Below are 27,000 nucleotides of genomic sequence, written 5' to 3'. Positions count from 1 at the left end.
TCATCCAAACCTCCATGAAACAGGAATCTGATCCTGCAGATAGTTCTAACAGAAAATATTGCTGGAGCTTCCTGATTAATGCCCGTGGCAGTAAATGGTTTGTGCTTGATACCAGGTTTGCATTCCTTGACTGTTTAAGTAGAACTCCCACAATTTTAATATAGTGCTTCAGATTTTATTTCTAGTCTCTGATAGGAGTAGAAGTTTCAAAAAATAACCAAATCAAATCTCCATTTTTTTTCCCCTCAAATTCACACTTGTGTTCAGTGCCAATGGCTTTTCTCCTTGCTTTAGTGGGGTCAGCATCAACTGCCTGATTATACAGCTGGTTTCATTTTTTCACTCAGCTTTGAGCGTCTTTCTGTCTCACCCCTCCTCTGTGTGTGTGGTGCTTGCAAACATCATCTTTTCATTTCCAAACTGAAAAGAGCAACCCGGTAAACTCCATCCATGGACTCCTGCCTCCTTCTTGCCACATTTCCCTTTACCCTTGGATGTAAACCAGCATTAAGATCATTTTATGCACATCCTGACATTCTGTGTCGATTGTATCACACTCTTCCCCCCAATATCTGCCTGGTCCTTTATTCCCTCCCCTTTTCAGCTGCATCTTGCATGAGTGGGGAGGTGTCTGCTCCACGAGGGGTGTCAGCTGTGCTGGGGACACTGTGGGCACGCAGCCAGCCCATGGCTGACACTGATGCTGCCAGAGCAGCTTTGTTGGGCTGTTGCAGTGGCTCTGTGCAGGGCACTGGGGACAGCAGGAGCCATGTCACCAGCGTGGCTTGTCAGTGATTCACAGAGATCTCTTGGAGCGCCCTATTTTTGGGAACGGCATTTCTAGATAAATGCTTTTCCATTTCCAAAAGGCTTTTTTTTTTTTTTTGACGTGCTGGGAAATAAACCTCTACCTAGCTGTGGGTTTTAAGTCACATCCCTAACATTCTGGAAAGTGCTAGTCATTTGATTTTCTAATCTTTTCTATGAATTATAATGATGGTAAGGACCAAATAGGCTTAGTCCTGTGCTGCCACTCTCTCCAGACACAGAACGGCAGCAGCAAAGGCACGTTTAGAAACTGAGAGCCCCTTGATGTGTCTGGCAAGCTTAGCTCTGAAATCCTCAAAAGAGATCTGTCTTCCTTTTCCCTCTAAATTTAGATGAAGAATTTTTACATTCTTGGAACAGAGAGGGAGGAAGGTGGAAACTGATAAGGCGCTGTGGAAAGAAAATTGTGGCGTTTTCAGATGCAGACCTGGGTTGTGTGTGCGAGGTAGATTGAGAACTTTAAACTCATGTCACCTTTTCTTTTTAGGCATTCAAGCCAATGTTTTAGGGGCCTCTCTGTCTTCTACAGGACCAGGTAGAACTCCTTTGCATAGGGCTTTTGTAAGCAGGCCTTTGGGGACTAAGGGGCTTGGGTTTGGGTTTATTTTTTTTCCTGCCTAGGACATGCAGAAATGTTGTTGCTCATTCACTCAAAGACAAAACAAGTTTGCCAGTTCCTGCTCTTTGTAGCCTGTTGGGATTTCTGAAAAGATACCAGGCAATGGGGACTTACAGATAATTATTGCCACAAATAATTTAACTTATACTGAATGAGGAAGTTGCCCCTTTTGACTCACCATTTTCAACCATTGGAGTCATGGTCTGTAGTGGCTCACCCCAGCAGTCCAGAGTGCTTGTTATTAAGGACTTCTGCATTTTGGATTAGTGTTTCCCACTGAGTGATTTTAATTCTTGTTGCCAAGGAATTCACACAGGCATGTACGATTAGCAAACCATCAGGATTAAAAGATCCACACGGCAGAGTTAAAGCACTTCAAGGCTATTTTAGTTACCCCAGGTACCACAGCACAAAAAAAGCAGGGGCTCCCATGTCTGCAGCTCCCAGCTCCTAAATCTGCCTGCTGAACACTGGAAGCAAAGCTTTTAACATCATTAAACACCAGCTTTTTGCTTCATCACTCAAGGACTGCTCCCCTCTTTGCATCTTCATCTGCACAAGTGGAGACACCACGGGGGTTTGGGGAGATCTGAGTGAGCCCCCTGGGATGATGGACCCAATTTGAACAGCTCTGGGCTTGGATTGGAACCACCAATTGTACATGGCTGAACCCCAACTGGCTGAGCAGATGAGATACATGTGTTTGTTCAAAAGTTTGCAGCAAAATCCGAGTTTTTTCCATAAATCTGTGCTCTCCTGATCTGGATTATCTTTCTTTAAAACAGGCTTTTCCCACAGACATAGGCAAAGGATTTAGCTCTCTTTGACCCTTCTTTCCAAACAAGTCTAAGTGGCCAAGCTGCCCATCTCCTGAAGGCTGGGGCTCAGCTGTGTGCTTGAACTTGCCTGTAAATGCCACTCTGACATGTTCTGGGCATAAATAGAGCCTGTTAGACTATGTTGGAAGGAGTACCTTTTTTTTTTTTGGAATCTAATTAAGTTTGAAAGATGGGTAGTACTTACCATAAGCATGTTGTTTTTAGAGAATAAAAACCTCTTTGCAAAATGATTTAGTTGTTAGGATTTTTTTTTCTTCTTTGAGTTGGAGAAGAGAAAGAAAACTAAAGCTCCTTCTTACAGTAATCTGTTTTTCTCCCTTTTATTTTATTTTATTTTCTTATCTAGGGAAGAGGTGTAAGCAAAGTTCTTTGCTGGTGCTAGGGATTTGTGTGATATTTTTTCAAGGTGTGGATTGTAGAATGTCACACATTCATTTTTAAAGGGTTTTGCTCTCTGATACGAATGAAGCACAGGGCAGTCAAATGTCAGTGGAAGCTTAGCAGCTCACTTTTCCTGCTTCTCTCCATTTTATTATGCTCTGTGTTTGCAAAAGAGGAGCCTCTTATGTTCTCAGCTTTGTTAGTGTTTTCAGAGCAGGCGTGCTGCTTTTGACAAAGTTTTTGCTGTCTCCTCAAAACAAGCAAAGACCCATTTTCCCAGAACAGGGCCATATTTGGACATTGCTAAAACAACTTCAACCTTCAGCGTGCCCCACCCTTCCCTGGCTGGGCATCCCAGAGCAGTTCCAGGCTGTGCCAGGGCTGCTGCCCTCGCTGCTGTGCTTGGGGACAGGACAGAACTCTGCTCCAGCTCTCAGGTGGCACAGAGCCGGGTCTCACACTCCCTCGAGGAGCATCCCATGGGATGGATGCAGAAGGATGCAGATGTCCTGGTCCCCTGGAGCGAGCAGCGCTCTCATCCCCAGCCCTCTGCTCCTCCTGGAGCGCGCAGCACCCGCTCTGGGGCTGGCCCTGTTCCACCCTCTCCAAGGCACCTGCTCCAGGGTTTGGACCTATTGCACCCTCTCTGAGGCTGAGGTAGCACTCCCACTGCTGGGGTGATGCAGGTGTGTGCATTGAGTGACGGGGAGGGAGAGCTGCAGGCTGGTATCTCGATATTCCTCGCACTCCAGAAATTGCGTTAAAAACCCGCGGGATCCCCTGGCGTGCGGTTTGTCACATGCCTTGCATGCCTGACCAGGTGGGGTGATTTTGTCAAAATATTTTGCCATTCCTTTGCTTTTAATGAAGGCAAACTGACCTTGCTTTCTCCCCTCTCCAAACCACCCAAAGGAAGCTAGCCAAGAAGCAGAAGGAGACTCAGACCAGCACGCAGAGGGAGATGGGTCCTGTGGCTTCTTCTGACAAGACCTCCACCAAACTCAGTGCTGTTCACAATGAAGAAGCTTTTTCTTCCAGCTGCCAAGATGTTAATGGATTCAGTAAGTTTAACTTGCTTGCAATGGATATGACCCCCTTGGAGAGCTCTGGGTTCTTAAAAGGACCCATTCCTTTGGGCACAATGTTGAGGAGTTAGGAATGGCAGTGATAGAGATGGTTGCAAAAGCTCCATAGAAATCTGGAGTGCCTCTGATATTGCCCCTGGTTTCACCGTCAGACAGGTGGAGAACATTCCTCTGGGTCCAAATCTACTGAGAATAATTTATTAAGCTTGTTCTAATAACTGCATCAGAATAAGAGGCACATGTTTGTATGTTGTTTAGAAATACTTTTCCTTTGTGAGTAGAGGAGTCACGTCCCTTAGCTGACTTGTGGGATTAAATAACATTTTCTGTATGAGATTGTTATGAAAGAAGGCCTGGTCTCCTGGCTAGAGAACTGGAATGGAAAGACAGCATTTTTTTCCTTTGTCTGTGTCCTCGGTTTATTCTTCACACGGGTTCAGTAAAACTGATCTTAGTTAACATTTGTAAACCACCCAGACCTCTGTAGCTATAAGAGTTTTGTGGGTAAAGCAGCACCAAGTCCTACTTTAGCCTCACTAGATCATCCAGGTTGAGTGCATGGTGGATTGCATGGTGGATTTGTAAACTTTTTTCGTATTAAATAAATTTAAACTTAGACACTATGGGCATGTCACTCCTTCTTTTGACACTCAGCCTGTTAGTCTGGACAAGGGACATCTGTGAAACTCCAGTGTGTACTAAAACTCTTTATTAAGCATCTTTAGTGAAGGTTTTTTTTCCCCCCAATTACCAAAATGGAAGTTCTCATGATAGAAAATGTGTTTTATCATTGAAACGTCCCCTGAGTGGGGCAGGTTGAGTGAATTCTTCCTTTCCCTCTCTGCAGGTCATGTCAAATCCCATCTGCATGTGCTGCTACTGCCACTTTGTGTAGCACACCTGTGAGATGGATAAATAGGTGTCTGGGACAGCCAAGGCTGGCAGGGAACACTTCTCTCTGATATTAAATTGACTTCAGTCAAGATTTAATTTTCTCAGGTGCTGAGTAGCTGTATCCTAAGGAGGCAGCAAGGGTTCTGTGGGGCTCGTATCTCTGAAAGCCAGGAGAGCAGCAGACAGTGTTGTATCCCCAAAGAGCAGAGGCAGCTTGGCTGGAGTATGGGGAAAATCAAATGTTCAGCACTTCCCTCAGAATCTGGGCTTCTGAAAGTTTGGGGATTCTTTTTCCAACCAGAAAATCAGAAAAGAGACAAGCTTGAAATGTGACCTCATCTTTTCCCCCCACCCTTGTTATTTTGACAGACTAATTAAGTCAGCTGACTCATTTGCTTGAAATTGCAACTGTAGAGAATATGATGTATCAAATTTTGTAAAGAAACAGCACTCCAGGTTTTCAATTTTTTTAATCAGTTAGATCTTTACTTGTCTGACATCTCAGCAGATTTTATCACTGCCTTCCCCTATAACCTGAGTCAGTCATGGGTGGATTTTTAAAATTTTTTTTCCTTATGTTTATTTTCCTCTCATATCTATGAGAAAGAATTATCAATAAACCTTCGTGATTTCTCCAAATTTTTTACTGCCAAGTCCAGGATGCTGAGGTGTTGGAGGTAAGTTCTGTGCAGTAGTGTGCACATGCTGATACAGGAATTTTATGAGTAAAAGAATTCCTTGAAAAGAAAAATAAAATAAATTGCCTTAATGGAGTTTAATACTTGTGGGTTCTATACAGGCCTACTTTTGAATAACATAATAGGATTATTTCTTAACCTTCCTGCTAACTAATAGAGTTTTACAGGGTTTATCCACCAGAGCTGTTGAAATCAACTGTCTTTAGCAGCAGCCAGATTCATTCTTAAATAGTTTTTTTGCCTGCCAACAGTAAATAGCATTTACAGCAGCTCATGATGGGCAGTCACCCTGTCTGTCCTGCCCTGAGCTGCCTGCAGCAGGGATGAGGAAATGCCCCTCTCCTTCTGGAGGAACAGCCCACCAAGAGAAGCAATGTGTTTTCAATGCCAGGGTCACCTTGCCAACTCACAAAAGCAATCAAACAGAACAAGACAATTTGCTAAGTGGGATCCCTCAGTTATTGAATGACTTGCAGGCAACTTTACCTGCAGAATGCAATGTCCTTGCAGGGCTTGTGTCCTTGCCTCCGGCTTTTACTTTCTGTCACAACAATTCTGATAACTTTTCAGACAGAACAAACTCAGTGAGTGCCTACAGAAGGTTTTCTTTTCCCATCTCTTTCCAGTTGGCCCCTGCTCTGTTCCTGGGTGAGTCCTGTCCATCCTCCTGTTGCTGCTTACCCTGACTCCCTGCTCTGCCACCACACAGGACTATTTCTAAATCAATTAGATTTAAAAATCCCACTTTCAAGGTGCTGCCTGATGCTCTGCACCATGAGGGAGATAAAAATGAACAGCTGCCCTCCTCCTTATCAGCCCCATGTTTTCTGTTGAGGCATCAAGACCCCAGGTCTTGCTGAAAAGAGGAAGAGAATTGGGCATTTATCTTCCCTGGCCTGAAGCAAAGCCCCTCATCCCTCTTCCCATTCTGCAGTGTTAGTTGTTATCCTGGCAGGATTCTCACTGATACATACAAGTGTTGAAATTAGAGATTTTTTGGACTCAGCCTCTGTCTCTGACAGCCCACAGAACCAAAGAAGGTGTTTGGTGAAACATAAATTGTTTTGTGGCTGTTCCAACTTGTCTGCTTTTACCTGGGGATTATGAACAGTCACAGTTGGTCATTTTTTCAAATATCTTGGTTTTTTTTTTAAGCTATCAATATATCCCAGCTCCATGAAAGGCAGGTGATGGCCTTGGCAGGGGCTGAGCAGCTCCCTGGAGTGCAGGAATGTTGGGAGGCAGCACAGTCACCTGTAGACACTGGCTCAGGGCAGGGTTATTTTGGAGCAAGGTGGGAAATGGGAAACAAAGTGGGCCTAAATTTGCCCCCAGGGTCTGCACTGACCAGAAGTGTGTGCAGGGGGTGGTGAGCACACAGAAATCATGGGCAGTGTGGCAGAGATGGGATGGGCAGCAGTGGATCAGCTCAAAGGAACTGCCATGGACCAGCCTTGTCCAGGAGAATTCCCTGTCCCACCCTGGCATCCTTGCAGGGGTTCTGGCAGGAGCTGTTGGATTCTGAGGATTTAGCCCATTCAAATGCAGCCAGTTTTGCTGGAGACTGATTAATAAGGTGCTTTAATTAATGCTTTACCTGTTTGACATCCCATTTTGGGGGGAGACAGCTCTGCAGACACCCTGCAGGAGGGACACAGATGAAGGAGGGGCTTTAATGCTTCAGGCAGAGCATTCTGGAAGTGGGGGAATTGAGTTCTGCAGGAGGAACCACTACCATAAGTTACCAAGTGATTTCACTTACGAGAACAAGAAGAGGAGAGGGAGGTGTAGGCAAGTGGCACTCAGGGTTTAAGGGATCCATTTGTACCAGGAAACTTCAAAATTCAAACCTTTCCACAATCCTCCACGATTTTATGATCAGTGAGATGCAAAAGACAAGCACAGCAAGGTAAAGTTCTTACTCCTGCCCCATGGATAATTTTCACTCATAATTAGGTGACCTGCTAAATGCTGTCTAAGGACTTGTAGGGCTGTGGACATGAGATGCTTCCTTTAGTAAAAAAAATCTTAAAATAATTTAAAAATAAAAGACAAACCCACATTTTATCAAATGCATAAAAGGAAAATGTACAAAATTCCCTTTTACTGGCTTCCATGGGATTCTTGTGGGGTTTGCTAGTTTAGGAAATATTATAAAAATTAAAGAATAATTTTCAGAATAGGAAGGAGCCTTCACCACTCTGCATGACTGGAGGGATCTGTGTGGCCTCACGTGCCACTCCAGAGAGCACAAAGAGAATTTTAAATGAAGTCTTAATCTCTACCCTGATGTGAAATCCTCTCTGGACGTGTTTCCTTTGATTACAGACCCAAGTGCCTGTGAGAAATGCTAGTTAGAAAGCAGCCCTGTGTATACATCTCATTATACACCCTGACTGATTTCAGAAGCAAGTTCTCCAAAGTTTTAAGAAACTTCTCTTTTGTGTTGGTGGGTTTTGGGGGATATTTGTTTTGGTTTAGTTTTTTGGCTTAGTTTTTAATTTGTTTTGGTTTTGGGTTGGGTTTTTTCTTGGTTTTGTTTGGGTTTATTTGGAGTGTTTTCACTCTTTTTAATCTGAATTTAAAAGTCACTGCCCCATGTCACAAACACAAATTCATGTCATAAACCTCATTTGATAACATCTTTAATCAAACTGACATGAGGTGTTTATCTGGAAATTCATCCTCAGCAGCTCTGGAAGGGCAGCATAGCCCTATGAGTTCTTTTATACTCCCAAATTCCAGAAACACTTGAGTCCTGCCCCAAGCTGAATGTGGCCTTGCCCTGTGACACTGGGCAAACCAATTGATGTATTTAGATCTTATTTGATGTTATCTGAAACGTGGCAATGCCCTAAGTGTGGTGAGAGAAGGGTCTGATTTAGGCTGGCAAAGTGCAACAGGCCCCAAAGCAGAGGAACTTTGTGAGTTAAGGCAGCTGGGGCAGAGCTCCAGCAGAGAGGAATTGGATTGTTTTAATGTGTTTCCAAGTCATGTAGGTCTGAAAATAAGGTGTGAGAATGCAGAATGAGAGCGAGTTCATGAGCTAGATGATTATAAACAGCTCAGGAGTAATTCTGATTTTTTGGACTTCCCTAGACCAGTGACTTCTTTGGGTGTCCCCACAGAATAACTTGAAATTTTAAAGCAATGTTTGCTCCATAGATACAAAAAATTGCTTCTGAAATTACTTTGATGTACACTGAGTTTTATCTACTTCTGTTGGGCTATGGAATAGTTTTTCCTGTGTTATCTGTTGTCATCTTTCTGATGTACTGAGATTTGTATTAGCTTGTTTCCCAACATTCTGAGGAGGAGATATATAAATGCCTGTAACTCTGAGAGTGAATGCAGAGTGATAACAAAAGAATATGCCTTCAAAAGTGATGGATTACCATAAGAATGTGCATGTTTGCTGCTGTAGGTATAAACCAGCCTCATAAATTTACTATCAAGACAAGAATCTACCACGAAGATGTTGAGCCCTTCCTCCTTTTAAAAAATATTTGATTAATATGGAAATTTGTGGATTCTTGTCCAGAGAAAGTTAATGCTGTAATGGGAGAAGGCAAGGATGCTTAACAGAACCCAGCTCACAGGGGAAGGGATTATAGGATTTTCTATGAACAGTTCTGGGTTGAAGAACAAGTCCCTTGTAATGTTGTCATGTTTTAACCAAAAAATTGCTTCCCCACCTGTGTATTTTTGTGGTACATTGTGTTTGAGTAGGTTTATTTTACTGTCAATACTGATTCTCTGTAGTTTGTATTCTGGGGGTCATTTTTGAGGAATTTCCTCTTAGAGACAAAACCCTAAGTTTGCTCCTTTGCTTTAAAAAAAAAAAAAGAACATTTAGAATATAGACCTATGAATGTAGCCCTGTGTGTATCCTATTTAGGAACACATTGATTTACAGTAACTATAATCCTATATTTGGGGTCTGGAGTGCTTATATTAAAGAAAATCCATCATGATGACAATGTAATAAATGTAATATGCATGTTGAAATGAAAAATATAATTCATTTTGATAAGCCTTATATATCCCATATTACTGTGTTCTTTGAGGAACATTCTCCCTGTTCTCTTTCTCTCTCTTAATATATGTCTAAAGTCTTTTCCTTATGTCTTTCCTACCTAGCATCACCCTCTCCTTGTTCATTTTCTGTCCAAAGCAAAACCCTTCAGAGCAAATCTATGTTGAATTCCTACTACTCAGGTACTAGTGCCAGACTTTTCTTTCATTCCTAAATTTTCTTTGCTTTTGTACGTTACCCAATATAACCTATAACAGACCGAGGCTTCTGAGTGTGAGGCACAGCTAACCTTGTTTTCATTTTCTGTAACTTTTCTTTTCCTGTTGATCCTCTGTTGATTTCCATTGAATCCCTGTCGTGTGGGTGAACGGAATTCCATCTCAAAGTTTCATCAGACACCGTCCCATCGACCACGCTGTTAGGTAAGAGGACAGGTATGGTGTGCTGGGCTGAGCTGGAGAGCAAACACACTCTCTGTGAAATGAAAATAACACTCTGAAGTGTTTGGCTTCCAAAATCAGAATTAATCCTGTGCTCGTGCGTTCATCAGAAAATTTTTGTTTCATTTGTGTTTTGTTATTGCTGTTAATTGCTTTCAAATGAAAGAAAAATTCAGAAATTAAGGTTTAGTCATTTTTTCAAGGATATGTTTGTGGTGTTTGTGAGGGTCCCCAGGATGAGGTGAGAGATGAGAATTTGACTCCAGGTTCTCAGAAGGCTGATTTATTATTATATTATATTATATTATATTATATTATATTATATTATATTATATTATATTATATTATATTATATTATATTATATTATATTATATTATATTATATTATATATTATGCTATACGAAAACTATACTAAAGAAAGAGAAACGATACATTGGAAGGCTTAACAAGAATGAATAATAAAAACCCATTACTGACTTAGAGAGCTCGACACAGCTGGACCATGATTGGTCATTAATTAAAACCAATTCACATGTTTGGATAAACAATCTCCAGACCACATTCCAGAGCAGCAAAACATGGAGAAGCTGAGGCTTCTCATCTTGCCAGGAGAAGAAATCCTGGTGAAGGGATTTTTCAGAAAATACCACGGTGACATATATTGGGCTTTTTGTCCATGAGATTTGGGGTTCTGGGCCCCTTTCCCACTCCCCCAGCTGGTTGTGCCTGTGCAGCTGACACAGAACCACAGAATAGTTTGGGTTGGAAGGGATCTTTAAAAGCTCTTTAGGCCATGGGCAGGAGCACTTTGCTATGGACCAGATTGCACAGAGCCCCATCCAACCTCACCTGGAACGTTTCAGGCATTGGGCATCTTCCACCCCTCTGGGCAACCTGTGCCTTTTTGTAGACAGTTTCTTCTTTGTCTACTCTGAATTATCCTGTTTCCATTTAAAACCACCCCTCTGTGCTGTGTGTGAGGCTCAGCTGGAACTGCCTCAAGGCTTGCACATTTACATGAGGATTTGCACATGTGCAGCAGGTGGGGGCCTGCAGTTTTGGGTGAAGTTGCATGGATAAAGGTTATTTGGAGAAATTCTTGGCTGGGTTTTGGGAAGTGGCTCCACCTGGTTCTGTGTATGCTGAGAGTTAAATGCTAAATCTTTCAGGCAGTCAGGGATGGATTTGAGAGGATAACAAACAGGCAGGTCCTGGGAGGCAGAGGGTGTTCTATGGCTCTATGAGATATCAGAAAGGAATTCTGCCCTGTGAGGGTGCTGAGGCCCTGGCACAGGGTGCCCAGAGCAGCTGTGGCTGCCCCTGGATCCCTGGCAGTGCCCAAGGCCAGGCTGGACAGGGCTGGGAGCAGCCTGGGACAGTGGAAGGTGTCCCTGCCCCTGGTAAGGGGTGGAACTGGATGGTCTTTGAGTTCCCTTCTCACCCAAACCTCTCTGATTCTCTGATTTATTAATTCTTCCTCTATGGAGCAGAAAGATGATGTGTGGCTGATCAGAATCTAGCCAGTGAGATTTATCCTTTTGGATTATCCACAATAAATGTTCCTTCCAGACACAGTAACCTGCCGTGACTGCTTCAAACATCACTCAGAACATGGGGAAGGGCCACAGTTAGTCCAGGAAGAAATGACAACCAGGCTGTTCCTTGGTTCTCACTTGGCACCGAGGCTTGGAGGGGCTGCCACAACACACACATTCATTCTGCTGCCTGCCAAAATGCTCTGAATGGGGTGGGGAAGGAAAGGTGTCCATTTCCCAGAAGGTTTGCTCTCATTTCCCTCAGAGGCTCAGTGTCATCAACAGAAAAGCCTAAAGGCAGGTTTCTCTTTTGGCTGCACTTTAGAAACAAGGCCCTGAGCTGCAGTTTGATGGAAGATACCAAACTCTGTCTGTCTAGCATCTGGAAAAGCCTGGTCATTCCTTGGGGGAGCTGTTTTCCCCCCTCTGCCTTGATGGAATTAAGGTGTGAACTGCACTCTTGCTACTCTGAAGCTCAAAGAGCAATGAACAGTTTCCCTCTGTGCTTCTCCTGCCACAGCAAAAGCCCCCAAAACTTTTAAAACCCCACATTTTACAAATGAAAAAGAGGAAATAGGAATCTAACCAGCCTTGTGCTTATGTATTCAAAATTATTTCAAATTTCTACTAAGCACTATATCTGTGTAAGGATTGATATCCCTGTTTTACACATGGGAAGTTAAGTACAGAGCACTTTAAAGACATAAATTACACAGACTGGTCACTGTCCCAGTTCCACCTGAATTTAACAGCCTGTGAAACAGCCCCTTACATTGGAGAAATTTCTATCTTGTGACTTGCAGACAAATTATAACCTTGGCATTCTGGTTTCTCAGACAAATCCATCAGATGTTAGATGTGGCTGTATGAGCAAAAGAAGTTTAATTTTTGATGTTTATTAATATTAATTCCCTGGGAAGAAAAACATATCTTGAAAAGGGATTAGTCATACCACTACCAATATCTGTACCTGCAATTCAGTACTGTTTGTTCCCATCTATTATGCTTTCTGCTAATAAATGTTCTATATTTGCAGTATTGCATGGCTTCCTAGGCTTGGCTGTGACATGTAAGATACAGGAGATTTGGGATTTGCTTCTATCTCAATTCCTGATTAATGTTTTTTTTATTAATGTTTTTAGTGAAGCCATTTTCTCTTCCAATTGTGGACAAGTCTGCATTTTAAATGTTTTGCTCAAACATCCTTACTGGAGAAGGGAATAGTGTTAGATAACACTATTTTTTAGTATTATCTAACACTAAAAAATAAATGAGGTGGATTTTCACTTGAAGGTGAGATAGCACAACCTTAGGGATTATTTCTGGGGAAACGATTCATGTCCAGCATCTCTTGAAGATGTTCAGGAGATCTCATCAGGGGATCTCTGCAGGGGAACCAGCATGTCCTTCCCTTGGCATCTCCTGGCAGCAAAAAAGGACATTGAGCCTTGTTCTCGTTCCAGCTGCTCATGAGGGTCCTCACAAGAGTCACCACCCTCCAGACAGGACAGGGATTGTAGTGCCTGCAGATGGGCAGAACAAGCACAGAGAGCTCTCTGATAAAAAGACTCAGACAAAAAAAACTGGCTGTGCTTAGAAAGACATGGAAATTTTCCATGGATTTTAGACTCCTGTAGCTTTTTTGCCCACCCCTAACCACTCTGCTGTGTGTACACCCCCAGTCTGGTTTGAATAACTCAAAGATGATAAGAAGCCAGTATTGCTGCTTTAGCAGGTGCCTCTGCCACTGACTTTTTACTGTGGGATGAGTGATTTTTATGCAATGGATGCTCAAAAATTCCATGGTTTGACCTGCTCAGTTGCATCAGAAGCCTTCCAGGCCAAGCTAGCCTCTAATAAGGAGCTGTGGGAGAGGTTTTCCCAGCATTTCTTTGTGCTGGGGTTTGTCAGGAGCAGAGTGAGCACCAAAGGTTCAGATCTTGGCAGGCTGGGCCTTGAGCTGAATTTCTCTTACATTTCTTCCTGCCTGCAGAACTGGAAACCCCTCTCTTCCAGTCTTTAGTGGCTTGTAGTTTCATGTGCTGTTTTGAAGTTTCCAGTTGTTTTCCAGATGTAACTGAATGTCTCTGGAAGGTGGGTTGGTCTGGCAGCCTCTTTTCACTGAGGAGGCAAAGACAGAATTGGCTTGGTGAGCTCCACACATCTAAAGAGCTTCACATTCACATTTCTACCAAATAATCCCAAATCATTGCCCACCTCACCAAAGCATCTTCTTTGCACCTTTAACAGGATTTTCTTCTATGTTACCTGATGAATAAAATGTATGTAATAGTTTTTTATAAGATCACAATACTCTTATGCTAGAATACACTTATAATATTAGTATACTTTAATATTCTTATTAGAATGCTCTTATAAGATTAGAATACTCTTATGCTTGGTGTTAGCCAAGCAATTCTTACAAAGTTCTAAAATCTATAAAAAAATTACTTACTTTTTAAAAAATATGGACATGTGGCTTCTTCATGCCTTTGAAATGAAAGGTGCACCCTCTGTGCTCTGTCAAGCCTGCTGTCAGAAGGCTTTGTTAAGGACTGTGCCTTTCCAGAGCTCAGTTGATATCATTAGATAAATGGTGTTTTGCCTTCAGTTTGCCATACCTCTGTTGGTATTGTAGATAGAATATTAGAGCTGGGTATTTATCATATAATAAAGCCTTGACACACACAAAAAAGCAAATTATTTTTCATCTTGCACCATATCCCTGGTGTAGAGGGAAGAGGTATTAGCCATGCTCTAGTCACCCTCGGAAGATGTCAAAGAATTGACAGCCTTTGCTCTAGTGTGGAGAGACTGGCTCTGTGTGTAATTAAATCCATCACAAACACCACTCAAAACATAATTTATTTTGTGCAAAGGATGTCGAATCGCATCTTATCACTTGCCAAGGCTAAGAGAATAAAGAATATAAGCAGATATTATAGCCCTGTCATTTTAGTCACAGGAGGAATTTGTGGACCTTAAAGCAAAAGTTTTGAGAGAAGTGTAGAAGATGACACAAGAGTGCAGCTTTGCTTTTAGTTGTGAGAGGCATGGCTGGGTTTTCTGGTCAGGAGACAACATCACACTCTGTGCCCAGATATCCATTTCTCAGTCTAACTGTGTTTACAAAACAAATGATCTCTATAAAAGCATCTAAAGCTTTAATCCCTAAAGGTGCTCTGGGTGGGCAGGACCCCTCCCAGCAGCCTCACTGGGATGTTGCACAGGGCTCTGATCATACAGAGCCACTTCCACACTGGCAATCTAATTTCTCAGCTGCTCTTCATCTTATCTGTGACATTTATGGAGAAGTTCATCAGTTTTTCTGTGGAGGCAAACATATTTATTTTACTTGCCTGAGAAGCACAAAAGTACAGAACACAAGGTGGTGCAGCAGCAGGCAAGCAATAATAACTCACTGTCAGGGCTGCTCACCAGGTGGGGGAAGATTTCACTGAAGTGACCTCTGCTCCAGCTCCTCTCTGTGTGCTGGACTCTGTTACTTCTGGGCACAACAAGACCTCAGGGTTGATTTCAGCAGGTTCATTATTATTTCCCAGCAAAGGCATTCACAAAAATCACCATTTCATAGGCAGGGAGAATTTGAGAATATGTGAGGTCAGCATTGTTACATTTGCTTATCTGTAGTTTCACACTAAACACATGAGCCAAGATACCTGAAGAGTTTCCCAATCAGCCAAACTGTGTAAGAGACAGGGAATCACTAATTTACTGTCTTCTACAAAATTTCAGGGTGTTAGGTGAACTCTCAAGCTGATCACAGAATGGTTTGGGTTGGAAGGAACTTTAAAGCTCATCTCCTTCTGATAGTAAAAGACTTTAAAATCGTAGAAAATTCAGGGAGTTAGAAAGAAAATTAAGCTTAGTGGGTGGGGACACTTCATGAAAATGCCAGCTTCCAGAATCAAAACATCTGAGTTGGCAAAGGACATCTTAATATGTGGAATAAGAGTGGCACTGAAAAGGGTTAACAAACAAGCTGGCAACACCCTTTGCTGTCACAAGCTGCTGATTTTAGAAGCAATCCTGTCATCAACAGCGTGTTCCCAGCCACATGCAGAATACCTGCCTTATTTACAGCTGCACAAATGGAACTGTGGAAAATTGGAGATTGTTCTAGGAAGGAACCGGGGCCCTGAGCAGCCTGCCCTAATGAGACTTCAGAAGCTCTCAATTGATTTACTTTATCAAAGAGAGACTGAAGAAGTGATTTGATCAGTGCCTGCATGGGTCAGGATTACAAATGCTCAGAGGGCTCTTTAATCTAACAGAAGGTATAATAAGATTCAGTGCCTGCAAATCGAAGCTACGCAGAATCAAATTGCAATTAAGAAATGTTTAGTCAGCAAGGGTAATTAACCATTGCCACAATTTTTGGGGTCAGAATGGAATCACCACCTCCTGAAATGTTTTAATTTGAATTATTTCTTGGAATGGTATTCCATCTTTGGAATGCAGTGAAATGTGGTGGGGTGTGTTCCTATCAAAAGCAAAAGGATATATAACTAGGATAAATGTGCCCATGAAATATAATTTTAAAAAAACACCTGGTGCATGACCCTCCACATTTATTAGTTTCTGAGTATTAGAGTGAATTATTTCCTGCAACTTTCCCATTAAAAAAAAAAAAAAACAAACAAAAACTAGTTTTCTGTTTTGCTTTTCTCACTGAAAACTCACCAAAGGCACACTGAAAACTCACCAAAGGCACACATGCTTTATAGGCACTGCCAAAAATTTAGTGCAAAGTCTTGGCCAATTTGTCCTGCAAAGTCATTCTCATTTGCAGGGGACCGGGGAAATGTTTGTGAGAAGCAGACAGAGAAAAGGGACTGTGGAAAATTACTTTAACTTCTTTAACTTGCTTTTAGCGCAACAATTAAAGCAGCAGCCTGACTTTGCTGGAACCTTTGTTGTCTTTCCCAGTGATAACGGCGCCAAAAGGAATGAGATGTGCTTTATAGCTGCACCCAGAAGGAAAAGCAAAGCCTGCTTGCCAGCCCTCCAAAGACTCTTTTGGTTGACTGTCCTAGTGAGAGATTAGTGTGCTGCCACCTCCCCTCCCACCTGCATTTTGAATTGTTCACAGAATTGCTGCAAACACATCCTGAGAGGCGCCGGCCTCGCCGAGCGCCTCATTACCGCGCTTAGCTCCACACTCTGGGGTGATTAGATGGAGAGGGAACAACGTGTAACCTGCATCAGCCTTTATTAGCAGAACATGGAAGTGTTAAGCTCAGCTCACACAGAGCAATTTGTGTCCAGAAAAGCCCCTCTACATTTTGCTTGGCCTAGATAAAATGCTGGTGGGAGTAACTGAGAGTCCAGCGCTGCTGTTGTTGTTGGGGTTGGGATTTTTTTGCAGGTAGCTCAGGTGCCACGTATGATGTGTTTGTCACGGAGGATTGGAGGAGGTGATGGCCTGAACAGTTTCAGCTGTGTGTCCCAGGGTGGAGAGAGGGATGACCCACATTGTGTGGTGCTTTTCTTCAAGCAGAATCACCTGATTGTGTGAGGCACACAAACAGTGCTTGGTGCTGCCACAGACCACACCTTGCATTCTTCCCTCGGAGGGTGCTGAGGCACAGGGTGCCCAGAGAAGCTGTGGCTGCCCCTGCATCCCTGGAAGTGTCCAAGGCCAGGTAGGATGGTGCTTGGAGCAATCTGGGATATTGATATGAGATGGTTCCTTCCAAGCCCAAACCATTCTGAGCTTCTGTGCCACAAGAGCTGCTCCTACAATCAGAGGGACTTGCACCAATTTTTATCTCATTGACCAAAGAGACCAGCTGTCACTGTGGACTCAAAGACCTGAGACAGACCCCTCTTTGCCGCTGAGCACCTTCTTTTAGTCCCACCTCCACACCATGAGTGCCTACCTTAAGGGAAGCTATCTGGAAAGAACGAGCCGCCACTTTCCTGGCTCTCACCTCTCCCCGTGACACATTACTCTGAGAAGAGAGCCAAGTACACCAGAATTAAAGGAACTGATGAAGAGAGAAATTAGTAATTGCCTGCAAAGCAGCTGGCTGATCTGAGCTCCATTTTACAAGTCGCCTGTGCTCTGCGTGTGCCCTGCCCGAATTAGCACCAGAACCACACATTAGTTTTAAGGCTCCCTCTTGAATTGGGATCTCGTAATGTTTTTTAATTGGGGCTGATAAAAATGTGGCATTACTTGCAGGTTCCTCGGAGAAGCCAATTGTGAAATTGGGTTTGTATTAAACCTAATGATGGAAAATTAAGCATAGTACGTCTGTCGGAAATGGTCCGCGATAAAAATCTTCTCCTTTTCATTACAGGAGGTTAATAGGGAATAGGGGAGCAAAGATGCACTGGGAAAGCGAATCCAACTAGGGGAATTAATAAGCCTTGAAATTCCCTCTGTTCAGAGTTCTCACACTGTCATTAGTCAGAGCATTAGGGATGATTATACAAATGCTTTGGATGTTACTCTTCCTTAAATCCCAAATTTATTCACATTTTGTGTTTGAGGGTTGCTTTGCTTGAGCCGTAGTTCTGTAAATCTGTGTGTCCTGGGAATGTGACTGTGTTTATGAGAACCTGGGACTCAGAAATCCCGAAATTCACGAGTCTAATCTTCAAAGCAGATGATCGCTGTGCTAATTTATTTCAGAGGAGCAGGCTGTGTTCAGCATCTCTGATAATTCATCCCCCAACCGTGTTGATGTCCCACTGCTGATGAGCTTGCCCTGCAGCAGTGTCCACTGCTGGCATTCCTATCTCCTCACAGTCCTGCAGCTACCAAACAGAGCATATCCCTGCTTTCACATCTTGCCCTAATCTAATAATAAACCAGCTGAATTGCTGTTTGCCATGTCTGTGCTGAGGACACGGTGGGATGCCCTCAGCTCTCTGCTCCTGCCCACCTTTGCAGCAGGGACATGGGCAGCCCCTGCCCAAACTGCACAGCGGTTTCTCAAGCAGAGCAGTGTTTACAAGAGCATTCCAAGATTATTTCTCCCTCACAGAAATCACCCTGAAATTGCAATTTGATTTATTTATTCTTTATCCCTTTAAAAACGTGGCCGCAGTGTTGCTCTCAAGGGGTGGTGTTTCAGCTCTTTGTCAGTGAACTTGCTGTAAGAAACAAACCCTGTTTGTGGAAGCTCAAGGGGCTTTTGTGAACAGTCTGAGGGAGATGCATTTTCTGTTTGCTAATACCTTGGTCTGGGTAAGGCCAGAAAGAATTGATGCAGGTTTTAGTGTGAAAGGAGCTGAGCATCTCAGATCCCTGCAGTCCTAGAAAAAACACTGCTATATTTGGCCAAATACTTAAATTTGGACAGCTCTGCTAGATAAGTCATTGAATTTTTCATTTAGTCTGAGTTCCTGTTGTTAAAGATTGTTACAGTCAATTGTTTGGTTATTGAAGTTATTATTTCTTTCTCTTAGTTCACTGGGAATATTTTGTTGTACATACAGTTTTGCTGGGGATATGAAGTTGCAATTCCATCTGCATGGTGATAGATTTCTTTAAATCCACTTCCTTCAAAATGAATTTTTCTATTAAGTTTACATATATGAAATTTAAATTTCTGCACACAAGATAACTTTATTTTTACGCTGGTTTATTTCTTTTTCCTGATAATATTACATCGTTGTCATTGACATACAAAATTTTAGGCCTGAACTAGCAGAACAGTTGACTTTCCCTGAGCATCCTGACTTATTTGAAATGCTAATCATTTGCTTGCTGTTCACGGGGGTCCCTCTCAGTTATCTCATGCTGTACACCCCAAATCCTGCCTGGATCTCATGCTCATCCCTGTGTATCTCTGAGCCATGTTCTTTGCAGGTTTGGGAAGACAGTAGCTCTGCTGGAGTTGCTGTGGAGATGTGCCATTTCCTTGTTAGCCTGACTGGCTGTTCACTCTCTCCGTGTCTTTTTGGGTTTGTCTGCTTGAAACAAAAAAAATATTCAAGCATGATGTAGTCCTTCTTGGCATTTTAGATAAACCTGTGTTTTCTATTCATTTCTTTACTTCCTTTTGCCCACGCCGCCCTGCGGGGTGGTGTTAAATAAAGAGAGCGAGGATGAAACTGGGAATAGCAGGTAGCTGAGAGCTTGTTGTGCCCGCTGTGTCCCCACAGACAGCAGCCACGGGGAGCTGGCCCAGCCCACGCTGACCATCCAGACCCACCCGTACCGCAGCTGCGAGCCCGTGGAGATGTCCTACCCCCGGGGGCAGTTCCAGCCCGCCATCCGCGTGGCAGACCTGCTGCAGCACATCACCCAGATGAAGAGGGGACAGGGCTATGGCTTCAAGGAGGAGTACGAGGTGAGAGGAACTTTCCTTCACGTGAGAAAATGCATGTTTTATGACTGGCTTTTCGTAAATATTCAAATGAATATTATATGTGTTGTGTTAGAAAGTTATGCTGTGTTAAGTAGTGCGCTAAATATAGTTTTAGGTTATAGCAAAATGTTAAAATAGAAGCTATGCTATGTAAGATACTTTTTTAAAGAAAGGACTCGCAGCGAAATAGCAGCTACAGGACACCTGAATCTTTCAGAGACAGAGAATTGATTGCTCCCTTATCAGAAGAAATGAACTTCTTCCAGCCTTGCTCAGGCTTGAAGGCGCTGTTAGGATTCAGAGGAAGAAGCTGACACTGACCAGACAGAATCCTGTGTTTGAATGGAATTTATGCATCATGTATGAGGTGTACAACTATGCAACAGGCTGTTGTTTTAAGGGTTAATCCTCTGTTAATGTGGGGCCTTTTTCAGGCTTATATTGCCCAGAAAGAGGTACCCAGACTGTCCTTAACTCCTTGTTTCTATTGTCTCATATTGTCGTAATTCAAATTGTCCAAATTATTATTACTCTAATTGTATTACTACTTTTATAACCATTTTATTACTGTGAAACTTTTAAAATTTTAAAAACAAGTGTTTGGCATTTTTCACAACTGAGTAGGAAAGTTGCACTCATGAGGGGTAGAAGCTTGGGACAGGAGAGTAACTGATTTTGAGAGCTTCTTTTCCTTAATTCACCCTCCTAATGCTGTTCTTTCTGATGTTCTGAGGGCAGGGTTTTGCAGCAGTGTCAGTCTTTGGAGGGTCCCTATTCCAAAGAGAAGGTGATCACTACAGCAGTAATTGGGTGACACTGTGCCCATCCCTCTGTCCCATAAAGAGCAGACAGTGAATATTCAGCAGGTGCTGAACATGCACTCCCACAGTCCCTTCCTTATGGATGTTTTCCTTGAGTAGTGTGAGCCAGGCTGTGAGAAAAGGAAAGGGCTTTGCCTGAATTTTTTGGGAGCTCCAAGTTCTCTCTCATAATTGATCACGTGAAATCACAGAGCAATGACCTCAATGCACAATTGTCAGGTATTTGTGTAGCTTAAATGGAGGTGAAATTTTCCAATATGATCAAACCTCTGGCTCAGAATAGGCTTGACTGACATCCTCTATCAACAATGAGTAAAACCTATGCTGGAAAAATGAAAGCTGTCCTATTTCCCCTCACCTCTTCCCCCTGCAAACTGGAATTACCAGGAATATAATCCACATGACCAGAAGACATGATGTTGGGGATGATTTGGAAGAGGAAAACACATTTAGAGCAGAGCAAACAGAAGAGGGAAATAGCATCAAACATATGTGAGACTCAGCTCTAGCAAGTGATAATTATAATGAATGTAATAAGCTCGTGGGAAGGCAATAAGAAATTAATATGCATAGTGGCATTAAAACTATTTAAAAATAATGTAACAGCTGTGAAAATAAGTTACTTAATGAAAACAGCTCACTTTTCTACCCTGCAAGTATGAGTCCATGGGGTTTGTGTCCTCAGTGCTGAGGTTTGCTGTAATTGGGAGCCTGTCTTTTCCTGGTCCTCACCAGGGAGTGCTTTTTTAATCATATGGCATCAAAAACTGTCATAGCACATGTTTCTGGAGCTGTATGTTAACCAGGTCTAGGCACTCTTGCCCCATAATCAAGCATGCTAATTAAGCTACCTATATAAAGAGCTTTGTTTAATATTGAAAAAGGTTAATAATTCTCTGAGGAGATTTACTTAGCCCCCCCCTTGGCCTCCATTTCCATGAGGAGTACCCAAAACTGCATTGAGCTCAATTACAGTTGCCCTAAGACCCAGTTCTTGATGTTCAAGAAGAAAAACAGGTGCTGGCATATATGTAATTTTCTGGTGCTGGCATGGGTAATTATCAAAATAGCACATTAGCATGAAAAATGTCAATGCAACTCTCAGCTCCACGAGCTCTGCCTTCCCCACAAAGTGCAGTCTGCAGACCTGTGCAAGGATGATGGCATTACACAGCTTTGCATCATTCCTTTCTTCACAAGGAACGGCCTGGAGAATGCCACAAGCTCACAAATCCCCTGTGTTGTCCCACCAGGCATTTTCCATGGTGGGATTTGGGTTTGGAGATGGGGTGGAGGCAGCACCTCAGCTCCAGATAACACTGGGAGGGTGTCAGGGAGCAGGAGAGCTCCTGGAAGGTGGGAGGTTTGAGCTGCCTGTGAGTGCGGGCTCAGCCTGGCATCTGCAGGAGCACAGAGCTGCAAAATTGGCTTTGCAAGACGCTTTGCAGAGCAGCTGATAAAATCTCGAGAAAGAATTTGATGTCTCTTTTAAAGTGTGTTTTCAGACACTAATATCAGTGTCACCTCCAAATATGCTCTTTTTTTTCCTTCTTCTTCTTCTAAGGAGCTGATTTTCTACTTACTTTGCAAATTGATAGCATAAATTGCAGCCTGTTTGGTGACATGTTACCAAATAATTTTACTCTCATGAAAAATCACTTTGAACGGAGCATATCAGTCACACATGACAATCTCTTATCTCTGTGCCTTCCCATCTCCGCCGAGTAACCTGGAAATTGCATTCCATATTTGTTTAAAGGATGCCTGCACCTACACGTGTGAGCACAGGCAGCTTGTTTTGCTGAAGGCATCTAGAAAAATATTCCTGGTAGCTGCAGGAGGAGCTGAGAAGCAGGAGGGGATGGAGTGAGGGGTGTGAGTGCTGGTGTGAAACGAGTGTTAACCGGGTGTGAGTAGTGGGAGAATCTGTCAGCACTCCCTGTGTCTGTGTTATTTTAGGGCTGCACCTGAGGGCAAAGTGGGACTTTGAGCCTTTTTGGCTGCTGCTTCTGTTCAGTGATAAAACAAAAGGAATAGGGGAGAAAAATCTGTCAGCGGTGCTGGGTGTAGATGGCACCGTTTGGGGTTGGGAATAGCCATAAACATTTAAACAGGACACATTTAAATGTCACCAGTCCCTTTTCCAGAACATATCAGCTCTGATTTGTTGGGAGCTGTGGGACCAGTCCCACAGACTTATTGCAAGCACCAATTACTGGCTAAGGAGATAATAGGCTTAATTATCCAGACTCATTTTCCATTATGATTTAGGATGTCACTAATGCACATTCTCCTGCTGCATTACTGAGACTGTTTAGTTATTTTAGATTTTGTGGCTCCTTTCCTCAAACATCTTAGTGCTGAGAGCCTTCAGAGAGTGGAATTCACCCCTGGCTTTAACCCTTTGATTTCTGCCTACACATTTGCATGTGGCCAGAAGAATAGATCTGATGGTCCGGGCTATGATGGGACACTGCAAAATGAATGGCTGAAATACCTTTTTTTTTTTTCCAGATTGTGTTTTTTAGCCCAGGTAATTCATAATTCTGGCTCCTATCAGATTTGTAGGAAGAGTTTTTCCACCACTGTTGAGAAGGGAATGGCTTCAGAGGGAGGGCCAGGGCTCCATGGCACACTTTGAGATGAACAGAAAAGCTTTGAATTGATGTTGTTGCCTTTGGCAGCAAAAGTGCAGCATTAAGGTGGATCAGTGAAAATGAAGGATTGGAATTTTTTGTATTTAAATTGAAAGCAAACAGCAAACTAACTAAATGCATCCATCCAAAATTCAAATTGGCTTGCAGCGAGCCTCAGTTTAATGGGAACACTTCAGTTATGGCTGGGCTGTGGTGCTTAGGAAGCTTGATTGAGATGAAGCTGACTTTGAGAGATCTATGCTTGTAATTTCAGCTAAAATTTAGATCAATTTAGCTTAAAAAGCTTCACTGTAACCTAAATTCCACTAGTGGGAAGATATTTCAATGTAGATTTCACAAAACTTCTCTAAGAGAAGTTTAGGCAGTTTTAGAAGTAGAAAAAGCTTAAAAATCAAGTATCTTTTTTTTTTTTTGAACACTAGAAGTCTTGTTACCAAGTCAGAGAAAGAAGGGGGAGAATATCCTAGGAAAAATGGATTAAATACCAGTGCCTGAGTGATCTGTCCTGATTTAACATTGATGATAATGCAGATAGAAGCAGGACTCTTTTCACAATTATAGAGATACTTATTGCACCATAAAAACCTGAAGGAACAAAGCATTAGCCATTCTCCTCGTTTTCTGGATGCAAGCCAATTATAATCCATATTCTTGTCTTTCTTTTTAATGTAGCTCCAGTTCTTGGTGCTGCATTTTTTGGGATATGAGGAAATTATTTGGGTTGTACATGGAGTTCCTCCAGTTTGTTCATCTGATGTTTATAAAAGTGGGGATGTAAGGGGCAAAGGTGGTTTGTGTTCACCACCAAGCAGAGCTGTGCTCCCTCCCTTCAGAGCTGGTCAGTTCTCTGGAAAGCAGGGATTTCTGTGGGATTGAATGCAATGAAAAATCCTGGACTCGTAAATCTTCGGAGGCTCCATCAGCAAATATAAAAACATCAATTTCAGTGGAGAATTGCATGTTCAAATCAAATGAAAGGATACGGTTTGTTGAAAAGGGATTTATTGGACCTGAATATATTTTCTCTAGCCAAGATAGCTTCTCCCATGTGGAAGTCATGAGAAAGGATCTTCTTTTATTTCTTTTTCTTTTCAGATAGCTCTGATTAGGCACCTAATGACAGTTGCCATTCTCTGGTCAATCTGCTGTAATTCGATATTAGTGGAAAAATAAGGCACCTTTTTCCTTGCTCTTTGAAGATGAAAATGAGCCTTCTTCACCTCTTTTCTTTCACTCAGAGGTTTTTTTTTTTTTGTTGTTGTGTGTGAGTTTCTTGGTTGGGTGTTTTTCCTCAGAAGATGAGCTGCTCTTTGGAAACAACAGTCTGCAAAGGAAATATATGTGTGATCAAAGCCCTCACCAATTACAGAGTTATTACTCTTTCTCCTGGGCTTTTGAATAGGAACTCAGTGTCCCTGTCTCTGTCAGCAGAGCTCGTGGCAGTGCTGCAGTGCCTGACATTTTCTGTCCTGGAACCCTTTGCGGGAAATTCACAGCGATCTGCTCTGCCAGGGCTTTGCTCATATTAAGTTTAATTGTAACTCCAGTGTTGTAGATCCTAATTGTGTCTCTCTGCTATTGCATTCAGGCACATAATAGACCTGGGTGGCTTGTGAAGATGAATATAAATTCATTTTGTAACACAGCTGTGTCAAACTACCCGCTGCTGGCTGAGGCAGATGTGACTTTACAATAACTGTGGTATAAACCCTCTGTAATTCCCCAAGGACAAGAAATAATAAAACTTCCAGTGATGATTTTGGTGATGTAGAATCGTGTTAGGGGGTACATCTGGGAGGAGAGACAGTTCAGGAGGGGCTGCTCACCCATGTTTTTTCCAAGAAAGGCAGGACCATCCTCCAACTGCTGCTTTCCAGGCTCTGCCTTGAAAATCCCTCCTGGACATGTCTCCAGGATAAAGTGACTCATGTGAGGGTGTGCAGAATAGTTGTAGGGCTGAGCTGCAGGGAGGGTGGCACTGTGTGCTGCCAGTTCCTTTCCCTCTTCCTTCGTCATCTGAAAGAGCAGATTTTAGGAAAATGGCTGTTTATTCTTGTGCTTCATGAGCATTCTTTACCTTGTTTTTCCTTCCTTTCTTATACATGATCTAAAACTCTGAGCTGCTTTATCTTTCCCCAGAGAAATCCAGCAAATGGCTTGTATTGCATCACCCATTATTAACACAGAAATAGATGAAACCACTCTATTTTCAGCTTAAATATTAAAGGCTGAGCACTGGGTTTCAAACATCTGAGTTTTCTTAGAGGTGTAGTCAAGTGAAATCTCCCCAAGTCTTGTTCTACAGGGGCAGTGAGGATAGCCTGTGACTGTGCAGCCAGAAACAAATGCCCCTGATCATTTCAGATGTGAAGTAGCAGGAGGAAAATGATTCTTGGCTGGCAGAAGACAAGAGATGCAAATGGTCTGCACGAGCTCTGCTTTTCCATGCGGAATGCCTTTCCTCACCAGCTGTTCTGTCAGCTACTGATATGCAGCTTTATATTGGATAGAACCCAATATACCAGTTAGTGTGCTGGCCATCTACCTTCCTGCTGCCAAGGCAGCACTCGTGTTTACCAGAGATACCTGCTGCTGGAAAGTGCAGCGGGCAATCCAGCTGTCAGACTCGTTTATCAGGAGAGATTCTAGCGATGGGGAGAGAGGTGGATTGCAGAGTCCAATTTATTATGGTACAGAATTCTGCACGCCACTGCTGCTAACAATCGCGCGCATGGTCTCTAATTTAGCTCAGACGGGAGGGGGGACAGGTGAGTACACCAGTGAGGCAGGGTCTCAGGACTAGGACACCATCACACGACCCTTGCTGGTAAGCTGATGACAGGCACCTCAGAGCGGGGAAGGGAAGAACAGGTTGAACACACCACAACACTTATTTGCCTGCTTTCTTTACAGCTGCCCCACCTGACTTGACCGGTGATTTAACCCTTTATGTTTATTTTGCAGGCACTCCCCGAGGGGCAGACGGCGTCCTGGGATACGGCCAAGGAAGACGAGAACCGCAACAAGAACAGATATGGGAACATAATCTCCTGTAGGTGTAAATTCACATTGAACTGGGCATCCTGGGGGATACTACCTGTGTGCTGTGGAGAAGGGTGTGTTTGAGAAGCTCACCAGGAGCTGGCTAACAGTACTGAGTGTGTTCAGCCCATTTATTACAGCCTTTATTCCTAGGATTTATTTTATTTCATATTTTTTTAATCCTTAGTTTTCATAACATCCTTGCATGATGTTACACATTTTCTACCTACCTTGCTTTCTGCTTTAGGTTTCTAGCTCAAGGGCTAAATATTTCTATCACTTTTTATATGTTGATGTCCATTTTCTGTCTATTTTCACTACAAAACCCACAGCTTCCAGTGCCACAAAAGAGAGGAGCTGCAGACGGATCAGATTTTTAGCTGTGGCTCAGAGGCCAGGTTTTCTCCTTCCTTGTGATCAGCAGCCAGTGGAGCAGTCACTGCTGGTCCCTAGAGCTGGTTTGAAGGGTGGGACAAGCTTAACTTCTGCCTCAGGATCATAATAAGGCAGCTGAAAATGCACTAAAACTTCTTGGCTTACTTCTTTCAGTGATTAGTTCCTGTTGATGTTACAGGAATAGCAATACACAGCAGAACTGTAGGGCAGGAAAGAGTCCATAAAACTATTTAGGACACCTTTATTCTTCAAAGCAAGACTAAACTCACCTTCCTCATTTTTGTCAGGTATTTGTGAAGCCTCTTCCAAAGTTTCTCTCCAAAACTGAGCTTTCCACAAACTCTCCAGGCATTTCACCACTGTTTCATTATTCCTGATAATGA

The 27,000-nt window shown here is 42.9% G+C and overlaps 1 protein-coding gene across 5 annotated transcripts in view; it reads left to right on the top strand.

Moving 5' to 3' along the window:
- PTPRT (protein tyrosine phosphatase receptor type T) overlaps positions 1-27,000 on the top strand; it is a 482,418-nt gene that overhangs the window by 415,031 nt on the left and 40,387 nt on the right. The window contains exons 16-21 of one of the 5 annotated variants that reach the window (XM_064730045.1): positions 1,316-1,363; positions 3,580-3,728; positions 9,485-9,562; positions 9,767-9,802; positions 19,496-19,683; positions 26,144-26,231. In XM_064730045.1, coding sequence (XP_064586115.1) covers positions 1,316-1,363; positions 3,580-3,728; positions 9,485-9,562; positions 9,767-9,802; positions 19,496-19,683; positions 26,144-26,231 — 587 coding nt within the window. The remainder of the gene's footprint in view (positions 1-1,315; positions 1,364-3,579; positions 3,729-9,484; positions 9,563-9,766; positions 9,803-19,495; positions 19,684-26,143; positions 26,232-27,000) is intronic. The other 4 variants (XM_064730046.1, XM_064730047.1, XM_064730048.1 and 1 more) reach the window with 4 other exon arrangements.

The sequence above is a fragment of the Zonotrichia leucophrys genome, chromosome 20, assembly GCF_028769735.1.
Source record: "Zonotrichia leucophrys gambelii isolate GWCS_2022_RI chromosome 20, RI_Zleu_2.0, whole genome shotgun sequence".
Classification (NCBI taxonomy): Eukaryota; Metazoa; Chordata; class Aves; order Passeriformes; family Passerellidae; genus Zonotrichia; species Zonotrichia leucophrys.
This window is presented reverse-complemented; position numbering and strand designations above follow the sequence as displayed.